This window comes from Lygodium microphyllum, chromosome 1, assembly GCF_053477565.2.
Source record: "Lygodium microphyllum isolate KBCC chromosome 1, Lygodium_microphyllum_v1.1.10, whole genome shotgun sequence".
Taxonomy (NCBI): domain Eukaryota; kingdom Viridiplantae; phylum Streptophyta; class Polypodiopsida; order Schizaeales; family Lygodiaceae; genus Lygodium; species Lygodium microphyllum.
In genome coordinates, this window is record NC_141135.1 from 15,462,024 (window position 1) to 15,482,978 (window position 20,955).

Here is a 20,955-nt window from a genome sequence, read left to right on the forward strand (position 1 = left end):
TTTATTTTGGATAGCTAGACCTCATCAGTTGTATCACAGTTTGTCTCATAGGCCAGTTTTGGTCTTTAGAAGACGTTAATATAACTTTCTTTCTTTCTTTCTCTCTCTCTCTCTCTCTCTCTCTCTCTCTCTATGTTATGGTGGCTTAATAATCCTAGATACCCTCCATGATGTTGAGATGGCAAGTTCAATACATGTGGACATTAATAATGGACCACCTAATTAGATGGCTATGTATATTTACACTTAGCACATCAATGATCATTATGATCCTCACATGACCATTAACTTGTCACTTATTACATTTGATTTATTAGATCTACCTACAATTGTCATAGTTATAGCGCTTGTCAATTAGTATAGTTAGTTATGCACTATTTGACTTAGAGGTCACTTTTCTTTATGTTGATACTTTGTACACATTGTATTGCGTGTGAAACAAAAGAAGAAACTAGCAAGAAAATGTTTTGGTCTCCATCTCTATTGTGTTCTTGAGTGAGCTTTCCTCTTGTATGTATGGTGTGTGTTTGGCGTAGGATCTCAAGCAAGTCTCCCCACCATGCAATTTGTGATATGCCAATGAGAGAGGCTAGTTTTGAAGGTTGAAGTAAAGCAAAAGAAACAAGGATTTGAGCAAGCAAGCAACAAGTAAGAAGCTCTCCCATTCTTGCACTCTTTCTCTTGGATAATGCCTATGAAGGCATTGAAAGCAAGGCTAAGAAAAATTTGACATTGCTGTGATATTTGGTGTATAAGAAAAGCATTGTATATCTTGCAAATAAGGCTTTTAAGACTTTACAGTTGTTTTTTTTTGCCATTTTAGACCTACAAGATTCTAGACAACAATTCTATGGTATAATATGATTTTAGTTGTGTTGATCAAAAGTGAGTACAGAGGTCATAGCTTTTTAATTTGTAAGTTCTAAGGTAATTGCTAGGAAGTGAACACAAGTTGTTTCTACAAATAGATTGAGATTACATATACTATTGACTAGTCAATAAAAAAGGCTACTTGGTGTGTTGTTGTACACTTGTTGTGAAAGCTTATAGAAGACTTATTGTTTTGTGGCAATATTGTGAGAATGGTTGAGAATAGTGAAAATCCTATCAATGAGAAGTTGGATAAGAACAACTATCCATCATGGAAGTTTCATATGGCGAACTTCTTATTAGAAGAGATCTTTACAATTTCATTCAAGTAAAGAAAAGGAGCCAAAGCTAAGTAATCTTGCAAACTATAGAAGAATTAAAGGTGTTGAAAGGTTGAAATACAAAAAACAAAAAGGTAATGTATTAGGTATGTACAATCATTGATATTAGTATGCTAGGATATATAAGAAATACAACAACTTCACATGCAACTTGGACAATATTTGAGAATATATTTTCAAAAAACACAAAAGCATGGAAGATTTAACCCAAGCAAGAGTTGAATACCTTGAAGAAGAAAATATGTATGTAAATGAGTATGTTTTGAAGGTGAGAAGCATTGCATATACCTTAGAAGCTATTGATGTAATGCATGATGATGATGATTTGATTTCATCTACTTTGGGTGACCTTAATAATGCGAAGGTCTAAAAATTGTTTCTTTATTCTGTGTATGTAAGAAGCCCTTTCTAGTATTTAATAAGTTACTCTCACTCAAGATCATTAAAGAGATCAACACAAGGTGAATCATTTAAAAGAATTAGTGAATAGGTCCAAGAATTTTACTCAAGTTCAAGAAAGGAATGTAGCAGATCCTCTTGAAGATATTGTGGTATGGGATGTGCTAGTGATAACCAACAAAATAGGTTAAATCAACGATTTTGTGAAATGCATGTTTCAGGAGGCCATGAAAACTTTAGAGGTAGGGGGAGCTCTAAAGAAAGAGGTGGATGGCAAAACATAAGTTCTAGCAATTCCGGTATTATTTGTCATTATTGTAGCAAAATAGGTCATATTGTAGCCCAATGTTATACTAAGTAAGATAATATCCATAGTGGTAAATTGTAGTAAGAAAACTATGCATCATCTTCACAACAAAAAGAAGACAAAAATGAGTATATGTTTGTTATGCAACATATGATTAATATTGTTACAGAAAAGGAGACACATGATGATGTGTAGTATATTGATTTAGGTGTCTCTAATTATATGACCAACCATGCTAAATTATTTGGAGAGATGTAAGATTTGCAAGACCGAGGTTATGTATAAACAGGTAATGATTCATGCCACCCAACTTTACATATTGGAAAGGTTCCCTTGTCCTTGCATCATGGTTAGACAAAGAATCTATCTGATATATTACATGTGTCATCCATCACAAAGAATTTAATGTCTGTTGGTTAGATAATAAAGCAAAGGCTATAGGTCCGATTTAATACAAAAGATTAGTTTGTAGAAGAGTTTGATGGTAAGTACAAGTTGGTCACAAAAGGAAGTAGAGTTGGCCATGTGCTTACTTTAGATGTTAGAACTCCTATTATGAATACTACTATGTATGCTAAAGACAAAGGAGTAGTTTCAAGCATTCAAATATATCACACGTGTATTAGACATGTAAATGTAAAAATGCTAAATGAATGCAGTCCAAAGGGTTAGCTATAGGGTTGCTTGCTTCTAAGATTGTAGAATTTCATAAAGTGTGTGAAGCATGTCAGTTTGGTAAGCAAACAAGAAAACCTTTTTCACATGATAGAGATGCGCGTAGGAATATACTTAATATTGTGCATATCAATGTTCGAGAGCCTACATAAGACATATCTCTTGGTGGCATCAAATATTTATTGATGATTTTTCAAGAAAGTTGTGGGTGTATTTCATGAAGAAAAAGAGTTATGTGTTTGAGCACTTTAAAACTTTTAAGGTTGTTGTTGCAACAGAAACAAGCTTGAAAGTTAATTGCTTGAGGTCAGATGGAGGGGTAGAGTACCTCTCTAATGGTTAGTGAATTTTTGAGGTCTCACAGGATAAAATGATAGTTTACATACAGGTATATTCCACAAAAAAATGAGGTTGTAGAAAAGAAAAGTAGACATATTACAAAAGTTGCATAGGCATTGATGGTTGAAATGAATTTACCAAAATATTTTTTTTCTAAGGATGTTCATACTACTATCTTTATTATGAACAAGACGCTCACAACTGCAGTTCATGGAATGATCCCGAAAGAATTCTTTATAGACAAGAAGCCCCCAACAGAGCCACCTAGATAGCAGCAAGCAACCCACAAAATGCACCACATTTTGTGCTGATGGCCCCATTTCCTTCTTCCCTACCAGATTAGTCCCCCAACTAAGTAAGCTTCAAGTCTTTTATTCCCTAAGCAAAAGGGACTCCCCATGAGCAGTCTTGAACCCCTCCACTCTTCTTATTGGTCCTCCCTCTTGAGATAAGCAAACTCTGTTGTACACACTTTTGGACAACTATTGAAGCTCAACTTGAGCTCTCGAATCATTCAAAACATCTTCAATTTCACCCTTAGGAGCTTCCTCAACCATTCTTTGCCACATTGATCTAAATTTGAGATATGGAGATCAACATGAAAATTCTCATGTGGGCAGCCATGAAAGCTTCACATAAATCTTTCAACTCTTCAAAAGCAAGCATGGGAGCCTTTGTTGTCTATGGAGCTCAACGTATAAAGGTTTCTCATGGGTAGCTATGACACCTTCACATAAAGCTTTCAACTCTTGAAGAGAAAGAATAGGAGAGCCTTCATCCTCAAAGAAATCATCAACCCCTTGAAGATTACAACTCATTGAAGGTGTCTTGATTCCATGAGCTAAACTAATGGAAGATTTGGGTTTGATCAATCAGTCATGCCTTACTCATCTACTCCAATCACTAACAAGGTGTATTGATTAGCTCTTAATCTCTCATGTAATCTAATTTTTGATCTTAATCCTTCTATTGGAGAGATTTAAGTTTGTATGTTGTCTCATACTTTAAATCCTCTATTGAATGCATGTTGTCCAATTAAATCAGTAGCTTTCTTACCCTTTTTGTACTGCGTTAGAAATCCCATTAGTAATGGCAACTCTATCCAATTGATTAATGTTGACCCTAACACTTCCCTGTCATGCGGGCAGTGGTTTGATCCCAAGAGAGTAATAAGCTATTGTAAAAAGGGTAAGTAACAACCAATGAGTAACTGGATTGCCAAGGTAAGCCCTCCACCCACCAAGCTCTCGTCAATTTTTGAAATATCATGAAAATGCCCAATTTTCAATTTCCTCATGCATCTCATGCTAGTTGATTAATTAAAAGTGTCTTCCATGTATACTTTGATCGAAGAAAAAGATTGATACTAGATGAGATGGTAAGCCAAAAGAGAGGTGACCCTCCCTTACCACTTAAGACCTTGAAGGGGTGCACCACTCGACTTGAGGGAAACTTTGCCTGCCTATTGTGATTGAGAGCCTAACACTTGTACACAAGTGTAGGTACAATTCATGATCACCCCATTACCAATTATATACACCTTGACATGAGGCACACGTATTGATTAAGATACCCATGTATGGCACTCGACATGTATAAACTCAATGTGAGATGTATGGTAGTGAGGCTTCCATATGCACTATTGGTAGAGTAAATTGATACTTAAATGTGCTTGGGATCATGATTAGTATGCTATGTATGCTAGTCATCATGATACTTAGGCTCCTTTGGCCTTGAGCCATTCATACAATGTGAAGTTAGACCAAGATAGACTGTGTTTTAGCTTTAGGAATTCTAGGATAGTCATAGAAATCTTACTATGGTAAATTTCATATTAATTTTGGAAGGGAATCTTATAACTTGTCACAAAGAGGGCAGCATCTCAATTAGAGTTATGAGTCTAAAAGATATGGCCATTTTTGTGCACTAAGATCATTGTGGATAGAGGGTGTAGAGACCACTCCACAATAGCCATAGACTAATTGACATTATGCTCCTATTGTTGAGTTATATTGGTATCAACTTGATCAATATGCAAAAGGATGCTCTGTACTTTTGTGAATTTACATTCCCTTATGTTCCACCATAGACTTTGAGCTTCGAACATGGTGGCAAGTTTCCTAGTAAGAGAAATGAGATCTACATAATTGTTGCCTAAGTTTGTGCATACATCAACATTGTGATTACAAACTATGAAAATACTAGTGGAGAGAGAGAGAGAGAGAGAGAGTGTGTGTGTGTGTGTGTATACATGCATGCATATGTGGACATGCACGTGCACATTGTCAGAGGGGTTTTTGTCGAAAGGTCGAATCCACCGGGGATCAGAAGTAGAAGGAAGTAGAGATAGGAGATGGAAGAGAAGATAGAGAATACCCAAGTGGTAAACACGACAAAAACAAATCACAATGAATTGAATCAATATGTATTGAAAGAACCTGGAATCTTTGCATTACTCAGAAGCAATCTCTAGGCATTAGTTCTTCTAGAGCTCCTTCGTAGACCAAAAACGTGGATTAAAAAAATCAGCTCTTTCTCTGCTACCCAGAACCCAAATCTGATGGGTCCATTGGCTCAGAAAGGGGGGTAAAACCTTAGGACACTTGCTCACAGATCTCTCTGATCACTCCTTCTTTCAGTTCAATCTGCAATTTTCAGCCTGTTTTCAGCGATCGCAACGCGTGCAATTTTGTCAATCTGTCTTTTTGTAAATGAAAAATCTTCTAACTGGTTGAAAAAGCAACTAGCTTTTTGCATACCATCCTAATCTAGAAGATTTTTCTAGCTTTTTCGGATTTTTTACAATAAATAATATCAAATATAGGCTAAAATTATCCAAAAATGTAGTATTTTCAGATAATCCATGCAACTCACACTACTGTTCACAGCTCAGATCACATTGATTCTCTAGATCAATAAAGAAGTCGGATAATGATGCATTCCATACTTTTTCACACTGTGTCCTCATAACATCACGACATCCACCCCCTCTAAACCTGCACATCCTCCGGTATGTGCCAAAATCCTAGTTGTCATCGGATTCTGAGTCCTCCTCATCCTCTGCAACCATATCCTTTGCTTCTTCATCTTCCATATATTCCTGGCTAGCCCCTGTATCATGGCCACTATTTTCTTCCAATTCTGGCAACTCGTAGCAATAGATTCCTGCCTTTTGAATAATTTGATTCTTTTCCCTACTACCGGAAGTTTTATGGTTGTCCCGTCTAGCTCATTTAATGCATAAGTAGCATTATCAAACACTTGTTTTACCACATAGTGTTCGAACCATCTTTTGGAAACTTTACGCATGGCACTATGCTGGTTATCTAAACTACTATCATAAACCAATACCCAATCCCCATCATGTATGGTACTTGGTCTCAGTCTATGTTTTTTGTCAAACCGTTTCTTGTTCTGTATCCTTGCTGCCCTTAACTTTGTAGTTGCTGCCTCTATGTATTCTGACTTCCTTTCCAACTGTCTAATGCATAAGGCCAACAACTCCTCTTGATTCAACTCCTCCTCCCAAGGTAACGCACTCCATGTGACTGTCATCTCTTTTATCGGCATGATAGATTTTTGACCATACATCAATTCTGCAGGCATATATTCTGTAACAGCACTGAGTTGTTCTGTCAGCCCACAAAGCATAAGGGAGCAATTGTGGCCACTCTTTTATCTTCTGTCCACATGCTTTTGCCAATGCCTTCACAATAGGTGGATGAACTCTTTCACTTTTGCCATTTTCTTCAGGGTTATAGGCTGAAGTTAAAGCAAGCTTTATCCCCAACCGTGCAAAGAAATCATGAGCTCATCTACATCCAGCTCACCCCTATTTGCTATAATTTTTCCCACATAGCCATATCGACAAAAGATCTCTTCTAAGAGAAAAGTACATACGGCATTTGTCATCTTAGTACGTAGAGCTCTCCCTTCCACTTGATTAGTCAAGTCTTCACGAGCAAGCACAAGACACCTCATTTGCCAAATACCTGTAGGCATTGTGACCAAATCCACCACCCACTTAAATGAAGAGACAATGGATATGTGGGTTGCAATCCATCCCGATGTCTCACAGTTGAATATATTTGACATGTTGTAAATGTTTCCAAAAAGTGAGCAACATCCTTATATATACCCTGCCACCAATATCTTTTTTTGATCTTTGTAAAAGTACCCCAAACACCTCTATGACTAGCGCACAAGCTTTCATGAAATTCTTGCATTACTTTTACTTGTGAAGCTTTGTCACCCAAAACTCGCAATGGCATACCTTGTTTCTTTTTAACATGTTTCCATAAGTATCCATCTTTTGAGAAAAATCCATAGGCTTTCCTCTTGATCTTCTTAAACTCCTCATCTGACCATTCATCTCTCTTTGTTAATGTACTGAGATATTGACCAATTCTCAGCTACTCTCCTACATATTTGTTTTCCAAAAACACTTCTACACAAGATGCAAAACATCTAAAGTGTCTTCTCTTTGTTGTCCAAGCTTCTGTTAATGCTGTAGGAACACCTTGAATTACTAAATTCACTCTTGCAACATCATTTTCAGCCATAAGAAAGTCGTCTTCTTTCTCCTCATCCATCATCCCATCTTCATTCTCATAACGTGCTCGAGATAACACGTCTGCCACCCACTGCGTTATCTTTTCCTGCAATATGCTGAAATTCAAGGTTCAAAGATTTAATGTATGCAATCCACTGGAGCATAGCAATGTCCGGGGTAGCACAACTAGTAATCATACCCAAGACCGGCAAACAATCAGTCTCAATGACTACATGAGCACCCATAAAATACTCCTTATCACATTTAAGGGCTGTCACAATTCCCCATAATTCTCTTTTAACCTGTGGATATCTTCTCTGTCGTTCAGTTAATACTTTAGCACCAAAGCAAATTGCATATCTTTGTCCTTCCTCATCATCTTGCCCAATTGGCCATCCAATCATGATTGGGCTTGTATCAATAGTAATAATGATAGGCTTTCCATGTGAATAGTTAGCCTTTCTCAACGTAGGAGCAGATTTTAAGAGTTGCTTCAATTTCTTCATTGCTTTTTTATGCTTCCTTTCCCAATGAAATTTTTGGCCTTTCCTTAGAAGCTGATAAAGATCATCGGCTACATGTGCAAAGTGAGGAATCCATATCAAATAGAACACACATGCACCCAAGAATCTACGCACCTCTGATACATTCATGCATACTTCTTGCAATCTATCAATCTCATCTATTTTTGCTACTGATGGCCTTCACCCATAAGGCCCACACATATGCCCAACAATCAAAACCTCTTCAACTCCAAAGATAGACTTTTGTCCAGAAAGAGTTAAATGCACCTCTTCTAGACGTGTCAAAATCCTCTCACAATCCACAATATGATCTGCAACAAACTGTCTGCATCCATGAGCATCCATCTCTTCATTCTTTTCATCCACTACACACCCTTTGATTGGAACATCATCCAAGAAGGGCATAGTCAATTGTGGTATAAAATCCCTCAGTACCCTATTCATAGCATTTGTCATGTATGCCACTGATTTTGTTGCACCCTGTGGGAGAGTACACATTCGTACTAACCCCAAAGGAGTCTTCATGGTTGTGATATCCCTGCTTTCAATTGCAAGCTGAAACTGATCATATCCCGAGTAAAGATCACCCAAAGAATAGATCGCTCTGCCTGCAAAAGCCTCTACAAATTCATCAACCACAGGACCTGCACCCACATTTCTTATGGTCACTTTAATGACCGGTTGCATGTCTTGAATAAATCTCAAAGCTCCATTCTTTTTTGGCACAGTAAACCAATGATTTGAGTACGGGGCTGAAGAAGGCTCCAAGATCTTCATGTTAATATTTTCATTTAGCAAATCCATCAGCTTTGGCAAGTAATCTTTAGGCACTGGAGTAGACCTCAAGTTCCATGGTACATGTGGCACAGTAAATATGACCATAGGAGAGACAACATTTGGATCCACACAACCTATTTCACTTGGTTGAAATGCAAATGCCTTCCCATGTCTAGCCAACATCTGCATAAAACAATTTCTCTCAGTAGGAAAAAGAAACCCTTCTGCACCAACTTTCAATTCCTGTAATGTTTCAGATGTAAATTGACAACCTATATCTTTAGGATCTCGTAAGCTTGGCTGCCTTGACACTTTTTCATACATACCCTTACTCTCTAGTGGAAGTGGCAAAGCAATTGGTTTCACCTTTTTGTCAACTGTCTTATACTTTGTCTCCACAAGTGCTTCAGTCCATTGTAATCCTTCCTATCGAGCAAACAATGCTATAACATCATACATATCCAAAGAACATACTGACAACACTCTGTTTTCAACCTCATTTTTTGCATGTATAGTTGCTGAAATTTCAGCCAGAGTGTCTATAATATTCAGCCCATAAAAGATGCCTGAAATGCCATCATTTTCAGCTAACAAGCCCAATGATCTCAGTTTCTTAATAGCCCATTTCATAGATATGCGTTCAGCCTTACACATTGCTTCCATAGGCTTAAACCAACATGAACTGTTTGCTGTAAACTGAGAATTACCAATAGTAAATACATGCTCCATTTCATCAAGAGGCGAGTACACCTTCTGAATAGCACTATTGTAGCCCCGCATTACAGTAGTGCTTAATGAAAATCCAGGTCTTTGAATTCCCTTGCATTTGAAACCAAGGGAGACTCTTGAAGCATATCACGATTTCTAGGATGATTAACACAAACAGTAAGAAATTGGACTGCTTTTCTCACATCCTTGCTTCTAACTCTTGCATAAGCAGAAGCATCATCAAGCACCTTTGTTTCCATATGCACACCTATAATATAGGGTTGTTCCAAAATCATTGCATATGATGAATTATCTTGCACAAAGAAGTGTTGCTCTTCCTGTACATCACCAATTGTCACTTTTACATTAGGACATGCAGCATAGAGCTCCCCTGAAGAATTATTTGCAGCCCTCATATGCCAACCATGACCAGTGTCCACAAGCCATGCACAATTTTCATACAATCCCCGCTCAATGACATTTATCTCAGACCCATGGTCAAGTAAAGCAACACAATGAGTTTCACCTTCCCCTATTTTCACTACCGTTTCAGTGGTAGCTCTAGCCCAATGATTTCTTGTGTAGTGACTGCGAGGAATAAATCCTGGAGTCTCTTCTCCATATTGTTGCATTTGCCTTACTCCATCATGCATATTGCTACAAGGCAATGCATTTTCAGCCACTTTCTTCTCTTTTCCACATGCTGTCCACTGATTAGTAGCATCCTGTATAGATAATCCAGTACTTACTTCATGCTCATATTCAGCCTGAATTCCCAACAAACCAGTTTCCTCTTCAAATTGTAACAATGCACTAGTGGTATCACCAAGAAACTGACGCTTTCTTTTAATTATGTCAATGATCTCATCATGAAACTCTTGTTTGGCAATGCCAAGCACCTCTCCCAAGGTAAATTCCACCCGACTGTTTAAGATTCGTTCTTCAAGAACCTTCTTAAGATCTGTGGCTGTCTCAATGTCAGATTGCAACTTATATCCTAGCTACTTGCCCTTCTTTTTGCCTTCTTGTTTGTTATCCTGTTTTTGCTTCTGACTGACCTCTTCCATAACATGCTTGGGAGGTGGCTGATTTGCAACTTTAGGCTAATCCATACTTCTTCTTATCATTCTTTTAGATGTCCCTGCAATATCTTCATCTCTTTTTCATTTTTCTTCCAAAAGTACATCTGTGTTTTGTACCTTTGCTAAATATGCATACACTGAATATGCATCTACCGGTGATTCCCAACCAGTTATGCCACGAATGTCTTGCCCTGCATGAGACATTTCACTATCAATGACCTTTCTCTTTTCAGTTGCATGTAAAGCATGTGTCCATATTTCAGCCTTTGGACCAACCATCACTCGGCCATGCATTCTATCCAACTGTAGACCAAAAGTAGAAGCATGTACCACCGCATAAGCATTTCAGACAGCCAAGTCTTCCAACAACTTGTGCATACCTCCCTTTCCAAAATCAAAGCAAGAGGCAATCCCATTTCTTGTGCATGGATCTTGCCATCTTTCCAAAAGATAAGCTATCGTGCCAAGGCCTCCTAATAGGTAGCACAATCCTTTCTCTCGTGCTGCAAACAGTCACACCACATACATCTTTTTCCAGGCCTAGGGGTTGCTGCCCATCCCCTTTCCTCTTGTCCTTTTTCATCCAATTTTGAAAACTTCAATTGAAGATCCCGCATCCCTTTGACCAATTCGTCGAAGGCATCTTCCCTAATAGAGGGAACGATAGCAGGTACAGCCATAGGGTTAGCCACAGAAGCGGGTGGCTTACTGGATACTTTAACTGTCTTACCCGTAACAGTGGGCAAGCTAGAGACATGCAATATTTCTCTTCTTCTATGCTTCTTCACAAGTGCAATAACAGCTTCCTTGACATGTCTCCACTATGTTTACCTGTGTTTGTAGTCTAATCCTCCAACAAATCATCAAGCTTCTCTTGAAGCTCAGGATCAGCTGCCTGTAGAAACAATTTAATTTTTTGACTTGTAAGAGCTTGTTGTTCTTCAAGATCCAACTGCTCAAATCTACTTTCAAATTCTCTTAACAATTCTATAGCCATAAGACCCTTATTGGGTTGTATAACCCACTCCTGAAAAGACTTGCGTGTAATCAAACTGGTGTCCTCAATGTAAAATTCTTCCCTGAGTGTCTTCTTGAAGGCTATCCAGGTCTGCATCCTGCAAGTATAATTCAGTAATCCGTGCTTTCAGTTCATGAACAGTAACACGTACAAAATACTGGCTCCATGCACATTGAGCCACTCCAAAGAATTCCATCTTCTGAGCATAGGTATGTACATATGCAAATACATTCCTACCATTGAATAACTTCACCTCATGCTCAACTACTTGCAAAGCATTCATCACAACACTTTCTGTTTGAGAGCTGAAGCTTGCATCACCTATTGTTGTTGTTGTACCTGCATAAGCATATTCATATTTTGCACCCAGTCTGCATCCTGCAAGTATAATTCAGTAATCCGTGCTTTTAGTTCATGAACAGTAACACGTACAAAATACCGCCTCCATGCAGATTGAGCCACTCCAAAGAATTCCAACTTCTGAGCATAGGTATGTACATATGCAGATACATTCTTGCCATTGAATAACTTCACCTAATGCTCGAATGCTTGTAAAGCATTCATCACAACACTTTCTGTTTGAGGTGAAGCTTGCATCACCTGTTGTTGTTGTTGTACCTTCATAAGCATATTCATATTTTGCACCAACTATCGCAAAACATCACTATAGATTTTATTCAAAGGTTCTCCCATATTATCTTTCCTTCTTCTGTGACGACCTTTCACGTCGGGTTCACCAATGTCGGAGGGGTTTTTGTCGAAAGGTCGAATCCACCGAGGATCAGAAGTAGAAGGAAGTAGAGATAGGAGATGGAAGAGAAGATAGAGAATACCCAAGTGGTAAACATGACAAAAACAAATCACAATGAATTGAATCAATATGTATTGAAAGAACCTGGAATCCTTGCATTACTCAGAAGCAATCTCCAGGCATTAGTTCTCCTGGAGCTCCTTCGTAGACCAAAAACGTGGATTAAAAAAATCAGCTCTTTCTCTGCTGCCCGAAACCCAAATCTGATGGCTCTGTTGGCTCCGAAAGGGGGTAAAACTCCAGGACACTTGATCACGGATCTCCCTGATCACTCCTTCTTTTTTCAATTTAATTTGCAGTTTTTAGCCTGTTTTCAGCAATCGCAACGCGCACGATTTCATCAATCTGTCTTTTTTTAATGAAAAATCTTCTAACTGGCTCTTTTTGCATGCCATCCTAATCTAGAAGCTTTTTCTAACTTTTTCAGATTTTTTACAATAAATAATATCAAATATATGCTAAAATTATCCAAAAATCTAGTATTTTCGGATAATCCATGCAACTCACACTACTACTCATGGCTCAGATCACATTGACTCTCTAGATCGATAAAGAAGTTGGATGATGATGCATTCCATACTTTTTCACACTGTGTCCTCATAACATCACGACAACGTGCATGTGTGTTTGTACATAGATGTGCATGTATGTTTGTCCATAGATTTTGTGTTTGTCTATACATACATATACTATAACAAAAACTGCAAATAAACACCATGACGTAGAGAAGTTGAGGACTTTTTGGAGTATGTTTATATATATTGAATTTGGCCATGAAGGAACATGTATAGAGTACCTGGAAGAAATAGAGAATAGAGCCCGCTAAGGATCCCAGAACGGCTAGCAGTGTTAGAAAGTGGCTGTCGAAGATCATTTGAAAACGTCAAATATTACAAGAAACATTTGCTGAGATGATTATGGGTTGAAAGGGATTTTAAATGTGTATATTTGAATTAGTAGGAATTTTGCAATATAATAATAATAATAATAAGATACCAATATATACATGATGTATTTGTTCCTCACTGGCTTTCACACCAAGGCTCGGGTTCCTTTTGGTGGTAAAGGGGGATGCGCCCTTGCCAATGTGCAATGCACCAGACCTGCCAGTCAGTCCCAATTGCACAGAAGCGTCCAAGCTTGTGGCGAGGCATAATCGGTTGATGGGATGGTTGTTAACTAGGCTTCAACTATTGGATTGTGAAGAAAGGGCACAGTCTACGGACTCTCTAGTGTGTGACATATTGTTGCTTACGTTAGATATGCTCTCAATGCCCTACCCTCGTCGTAAGGTGCCACAATGATCCTTGGGGGCTCAAAGTTATAAGCCCCCCATTATGAGGAGAAGCCATGTGTGCCGGTATTGAACCAAGGAGTTAGTTAGACATTGAGGGAGGCATGTTAGATATGCTCAATGCTCTACCCTTATAACATGTCACCAATTATCCTTGGTGCTCAAAGTTGTAAGGCCCCCATTATGAGGAGAAGCCATGTGTAAGCTTGGACATTAGTGGATCTTGACTTGTATGTGAGATGAGGTCTATGTGATTAGATGGCCAAAAGGTGATTGTTGCAGGTCTAGCCATTGGGGGTTAGACGACAAATTAGTAAAAGTTGGTAGCAACTCAAGGCACATTGCATTGAGTTGCAAAGTAAGGAAGTTATCAGGGATCCCTATTTTGGGCCCTAGGGCCGTGAAAGTAGCCCTTGACTAGGGCTAGGGAATATTCCATGGAATATTCCCTGGCCAACTAGTGGAGTGATGCCAAGAGGCATATTCCACGGTGGATTCCGTGAGGTTTTGCAGTGGATTTCGTAAAATTATATTTATTTGCCGGGGCTCGTACATAAGATGGATTCCTTGTGCGAAAAGTTGATGGGGAGGCCTGTCCTTTTCAAGTGTCACGTTAATTTAATGTGCAAGTGGGTGATTCTGTAAAATACATATTTAAATTAATGAAAGTTTATGAGTGTAGAGTGCACACTCATATTAAATTAAGGTTAGGACAGAGTTCCAACCTATTTATTTATTTTGTAGCTGAAGACTGCTAGGCATTCACTTTTGTCGGTTTAATTTTATTATTGTCTAACAATTGTGAATGCTTCAATTGATGGGTAGAGCAGGCAATGTGGGCACTGGGAAGCACTAGGCGATAGCGTATATTCAAGTTATTTAGAAGAAATTATCATTTGTGATGGTGGGCGCGCGTCTTAGGCATGGTGCCAATATTTATTTTGACACGGTTATTTATTGAAGCACTTGACATATATTTATTATTTTAAACGCGCATGGACGCATGATTTAAATATTCATTATTGGTCATTGTATTTGGGCACATCTCGACTCTTAGGGTGCCCAACCGCTTTATTCTTTATTTGGATAAAAGTAAAAACAAAAGCTAAAGCATGCTAATTGTAAATTTGGGCTATTTTTTAGCTTGGAGATGAATAAAATATTAAATACATGCTTTGTGAAGCACTCGCACAAGGCATGGGGGAAGATTGTAGCCAATTGGTCTTCTTGCTTCATGTCATGCAAGTCTATTCTCTTGGATTTTGAGTAAAAAGTAGAGTTCTTTGTTCTTGGGGACCTTCCGACACTCGCTACGTACGCATACAGCATCCGATTTGCGCACCATGGAGGTGCACATGGAAGGTCAACAGACACATGGAAGATCAATAAACACATGTATACATGGAAGGTCAACAAACACATGTGCATATGGAAGGTCATCCATCATGACCCTCTTTATAGGCTGTAAAACGTAGACCCCTTCATAGTTTTCATGATCCATCCTTTTACCCAATGAGAGTTATTCCAGATAGCCTTAAGCTCTTCACCTATCTTCTGTTGTTTAGATTGCCACATCGAAGCTTTAAGCGCATGGGTGGATAGAGCCATCTTTGTATTAACTTCGTTGGAGTTAAAGAAATTTTTTGTTCTCCTCCTATCTGTTGTGTACTCTCTTTATCTATCTATTACTCAAATTCTATTCGCTTTACCATGTAATTTTCACATCCTACACATAATATGATCCTTGCCAACAACAACTGCTTCGATGCATATTATTGTGAATAAATTGAGATTTTGCAATAGGAAGCGACCATGGATATACTGTGCCATGTTTGTGAGAGATGTCGAGATTGTGAATGCTCGCGGTAGCTCGTGTGACCATCAGCTATGCTATGATTATGGAAAAGAGGAAAGATGAGGTAGAGGGAGAGACTGAAGTACTGAAAAGACAACACAAAGATTTGAGGAAGGGGGTGGGCGGTCCGGATTAAAGCCATGGTGTATCCACGATTGGTGGGAAGAGAGACAAAGAAGGCAAGAAAAGAGAGTGAGAGGGAAAGGTAGAACGATCTCATCTAGCAGCAAAGTTTTGGTGAGACCAACTGGAGAGAGAGAGAGAGAGAGAGAGAGTGTGTGTGTGTGTGTGTGTAAGCCTATAGTGTATGGCAATATGGTATTGCTATCTCCATGTATGTTTTTATAGAGGATCTACTGTGCTTCTAGAGATGGGCCATATTGCAACGTTGACAAAATGAGAGCGGTCCATCTTGGGGGTGAATCTTCTCCACATATCTTTTTTCTCACTCTGCTCTAGACTTCACACACACACATACACTTTCTCTCTCTTGCTCTACTCTAGACTCCACACACACACACACTCTCTGTCTTTCCCTCTCTCTCTTTGTGTCCTTCACGTGCCCTTTTCATTGTTGGCTGCACTTTTTTCTAGTTGTCTCTCCACATTGCATTTGCCTCTATGTAGGTAATGCATTGGCTTTCTAAAAGGCAAAAGGCAACCTCTACTACTCTAACACAAGTAGAGGTAGATTCGTGGTGGTAGAGGCCACAATGGTTACCATTATGGAAAAAATTAGGAGCAATCTCATGACTCACAAGGGCAGTCACATATAGGTGGCAAAGGTCAATCTTGAGGCAAGAGGAGCCATAGAGGATGTGGAAAATAGGTTACAAGTCATGATAATGGAGAATGCTATGGTTAGAAATGTCATATTTCATATAATTGTCAAGAAAAGAGAAGAGGTGGAAACAACAGAAATGCAAGAAGATAGCATAATAATTATGCATCTATCAATAATGAAGTTGATAAGAAGAATTTATTTGTTGAGAGAGAGAGAGAGAGAGAGAGAGAGAGAGATTTGACATTATACGTTAAACTAATTCATATATTTCAAATAATTGGTATATATATATACAATGTACGCATATATGATCATTTCTGAAGCATGTGATAATTGGACTCTTGAAATGCTTCACTCTCTCGATATGAAAATGAATTTCTTTTTTCTCTTGTGATTTCACAAATATACAGGAATGTAGGTCAAAGAAACATAGTTGTATTGTCCTAGCTTTTTTGAGAGGTCTCGCATTGGATTAATTTAAATGCAGCTTTGAGAGAAGGAAAAGGCATCCTGATGACATCAAGATAGATATGGAAAAATAAAGCAAATCTAGTCCGGAGCTTATAGGAACCCTCTTACTTTTCTCAAACATTCCTACTAAAAGTATCATGACAATCACGTGTCCAACTTTCGTCTTGAGTTGATCAAGCGATTTGATTTCCAACCATCGAGGCCGTTCCTTTGTTTTATCATGAAAGGAAAGAATTGGTTAGTTTCCTTCAAAGAGAAAATCACATGGAATAGATCAAAATAACTAGTAATGATAGCATGTGCAAACCTGAAGTCGAAAGAGTCCAAACAAGCTAGAGCTTGTGATATTCTTTTTTTCACGTGTTAGGGAAGAATCTGCATTGATCTCACTACCAATGCTCTTTATGAATAACTCATACAAACCCATCCCAAATATAAGCATTACTGTGGCCATGAGGTATATATCTGTAGCCACATTGAGGGATATAAGTGACTTGTGAACTCATATTAAGGAAATCATACATGCTACATATAAGGCAACCAAAGTTAGTCTTAAAAATTGAAAGGCTAAGGCGACTAGAAATCTTCTGAAAATAGCCTTTTGAAAACAGCCTTCCATTGTATCAATATATATGTTGGAGTATCATAAACACGCTCTGTTTGATGGCTAGACATAACTTTTGTTGCATCCTATCCAAATTAAGGGGTGGTTTCCCAATATGCAAAATTATTAATCAACCCTAAATTGCAAATAACAAACATAATTGTATTAGAAAAACCTGGAACTCTTGGATGCAAGTCTGATATCATTGCATGCTCATTGGGTATAGACAAGGGTATGGATTGCATTCATATAAGGAAAGAAGTTTATGCATTTCCCCTAAAAGAGATGCAACATATTCTAGAAATCTAAGGGGTCTTTTATGTCAAACATGTAGGCTCATCACACCCATTGTTGAAGTCATCACCTATTTATCGATGTACATAAGTGTTATTTCATATCTTCAATGACCACATCAAAATAACTTACTAATCTCAACATGGCACTATAATGATTTTGACTTGGTACATCTACAGCCTTGAGCTATTAACTTTGTGCGCTTTACCTTACAAGCCACCTTACAGATGCATGTCATGAATTGCATGCAAAACACAAATACTGCGAAGTCAATGATATCTAAATATAAAAAGTTTTAACTTATGTACGGATTTAATCATTAGCACTAAGCTTGTTATTCATACTTGAGTTGATTAACTATTTTAGGAGATGCTATATTTCTGGACAAATCACTATAACACTCGCCTTACTTACGCCATGCGAATCAACTCATAAGATTCCTTGGTAATGGCAATGGAGACTAATTAATCCAATCAATTCCATATCACTATTTTTCCGTTTTAATATTGTGATTTATTCAAGGCATTTGAGCTACAGAAATAAGCCACCATGTTTTGAGCATATTTAAGTGGAATAAGTTTACAGTAAATGCAAACTTATAAGCCTTTTTGAGTAGTTGAATTTGAATACTAATCTCAAATCAAAAGACAAGTGTCCCACTTTTAGGTTCTAATGTATTCAATGTGCATTAGCTACTACCATATTTTACATGGATTTCATTATTGGATGGAACAACTTTATGATAAATGCAAACTTGTGTATGTAAATGTACTCACCAATAGCTTCTACAAGGAGTAAAATGACATGTCCAGTATCAATTCCATGTAGTGATCCATGGAGGTACTCAGAAATTGATATCACAACATTAATGGAACCCTGCAATTTCCAAGACTTACTTCTTGTCATTGAATAGTCAAATTTCTATAAACCATTAAAGTGGTGCAACATTCGCAACATTTGCACATAATTGACAATAGAAATACATAGATAGTCACTTGTCCAAATGTGTGCTACATGTGAGCTAATTGGCAATTACATATTAAAGTGCTATGAGAAGGAAATATGTATCAAAAGTGCATTTATAAGCATGAACTACCACAGTAGAGGATGTACATCTTCAACCATTTTGAGAAAAGAAGGCATTTCCTAAATTGCAGGTCCATGGGGCTTGAGGAAAGTGATATATTAATTTGGAAAATAGTGGCTTTCCCAAGGTTTTGCTGGTATGTTTTAATTGTCATACTTGAAGTTTCACTAGAGAGAACATTAAAATAGCTATCTAAAATTAGATAATTAAAAAATTTCTTGTGGGCACTAGATCCCTAAGTGGTCCAATCTCTTAAATGTATCTTAGAGTGTGAGTTGAGCAGGGCCATTTTCTTAATTTATGGGACTTGTAGATACATAAACGATGTATTCATACACTTTGTTTGGATTTAGGAGGGATTTTAAGAGAGAAATATGTATACACAAAGAATTTTTATTAAAATTAAAAAGAAGAATTTTATTATGTAGAAGGTATCAAAATCTCTCCAATGAGGATGTATTCGAACAAATTCTTCTTTGGTAGGCCCTTGTGGGACAGAGCTTTGTGGTGGTCTTTTTTTTTCCCTTTGGGGTTTGTTGTGGGGGGGGGGGGGGGGGGGGGGGGCGCATTTGGGGAGGGATGCACCCATGTGTAGAGGCCTATATACAAAACCCTTGCAAAAAGGGCATTCTCTAAAACAACGGTATCTCTTTTACTTTATATATGCAAGCAAAATATCTGAATGCGATAGTATCAAAATTTGCACTCTAATACTTACCTTCCAACTATGAAGCAAATTGACATTACACTCCTACTATGAAACTAATTGACATTATGCTCCTAATCAAAATGCAAAAGGATACTCATTACTTTTGTGAAGTTACATTCCCTTGTGTGCCATAGACTTTGAAGTTGGAACGTGGTTGCAAGTTTCCTACTAGGAGAAATGAGATGTGCACAATTGTTACCTTTGAGCATACTTCAACATTGTGATTACAAACTATGAAAATACTAGTAGAGAGAGAGAGAGAGAGAATGTGCGTGTGTGTGTGGGTGTGGGGGCACGTATGTGCACACGCATGTGTGCTTATACATAGATGTGCATGTATGTCTGCACATAGATGTTGTGTTTGTGTGCATATGCATGTGCTTGGAACATGTGTACAGTACCTGGAAGAAACAGAGAACAGAGCCGGCTAGGGATCCCCAAACAGCTAGCAGCGTTAGAAAGCGGCAGTCGAAGATCATCTGGAAACGCCGAATATCGCAATAAACATTTAACGGGATGATTATGGGTTGCGAGGGACTTTAAGTGCGTATATTTGAATTAGTAGGAATGTTGCAATATTATAATAATAATAATAGTAATAATATACAGTACATACCCGCTCTATTCGCTCCTCGGCGGCTTCCACGCCAAGGCTCGGGTTCCGTTTGGTGGTGGAGGGGGACGCACCCTTGCTGGTGGGCAATGCGCCGGGCTTGTCGGTCAGTCCCGGTTGCACGGAAGCGTCTAAGCTTGTGGCGAAGCTCCTGCCCTTGTCACCGCGAGAGAGTGTGACCAGGCATAACCGGTTGATGGGATGGTGATTAACCGGGCTCCAGCTGCTGGATTGCGAAGGGCGCAGTCTATGGGCTCTCCAGTGTGCGACATGCCGCTGCCTGCACATAATACGATCCTGGCCGGCAGCTGCTCGATGCCGGAACATTGTCATGAGAAGCTGGTCGGATTCAATGGCTGTATTACTGTGAATAAATCGAGCTTTTGCAGCAGGAAGCGGCCATGGATGTACTGCGCCGTGTAATTTGTGAGACGTGTGGCGATCATGAGGTGAGATGTCGAGATTGTGAATGCTCGCGGTAGCTCGTGCGACCATCACCTGTGCTGTGATCATGGAAAAGAGGAAAGCTGGGGCAGGGGGACAGAGTGAAGCGCCGAAAAGACGGCGCAGAGATTGGAGGAAAGGGGGGGGGGGGGGGGGGTCGGGATCACAGAGATAGTGTGTCCGCGGTTGGTGGGAAGAGAGACAAAGAAGGCAAGGAAAGAGAGCGAGAGGGAAAGGCAGAACGATCTCGTGCGGCAGCAAAGTTTTGGTGAGACCAACTGGAGAATAGCGGGAGAGAGAGGAAGAGAGAGAGAGAGTGTGAGAGAGAGGGAGTGCGTGTGTGTGCAGGGCAATATGGTATTGCTGTCTTCGTGTATGTTTTTATAGAGGATCTACT

The 20,955-nt window shown here is 38.7% G+C and overlaps 1 protein-coding gene across 1 annotated transcript; it reads right to left on the reverse strand.

Annotated features, from left to right (window-relative positions):
- Positions 1–16,590: 16,590 nt before the first annotated feature.
- LOC148040866 (uncharacterized) lies at positions 16,591–20,895 on the reverse strand. The gene is made up of 5 exons (XM_087671346.1): positions 20,118–20,895; positions 19,903–19,980; positions 18,482–18,581; positions 17,115–17,272; positions 16,591–17,015 (listed from the first exon to the last, which is right to left on the reverse strand). Exons 1-5 carry the CDS (start codon positions 20,625–20,627, stop codon positions 16,809–16,811), a joined length of 1,053 nt encoding a protein of 350 aa, XP_087527472.1. The 5' UTR covers positions 20,628–20,895; the 3' UTR covers positions 16,591–16,808.
- Between the last annotated feature and the right edge of the window lie 60 nt (positions 20,896–20,955).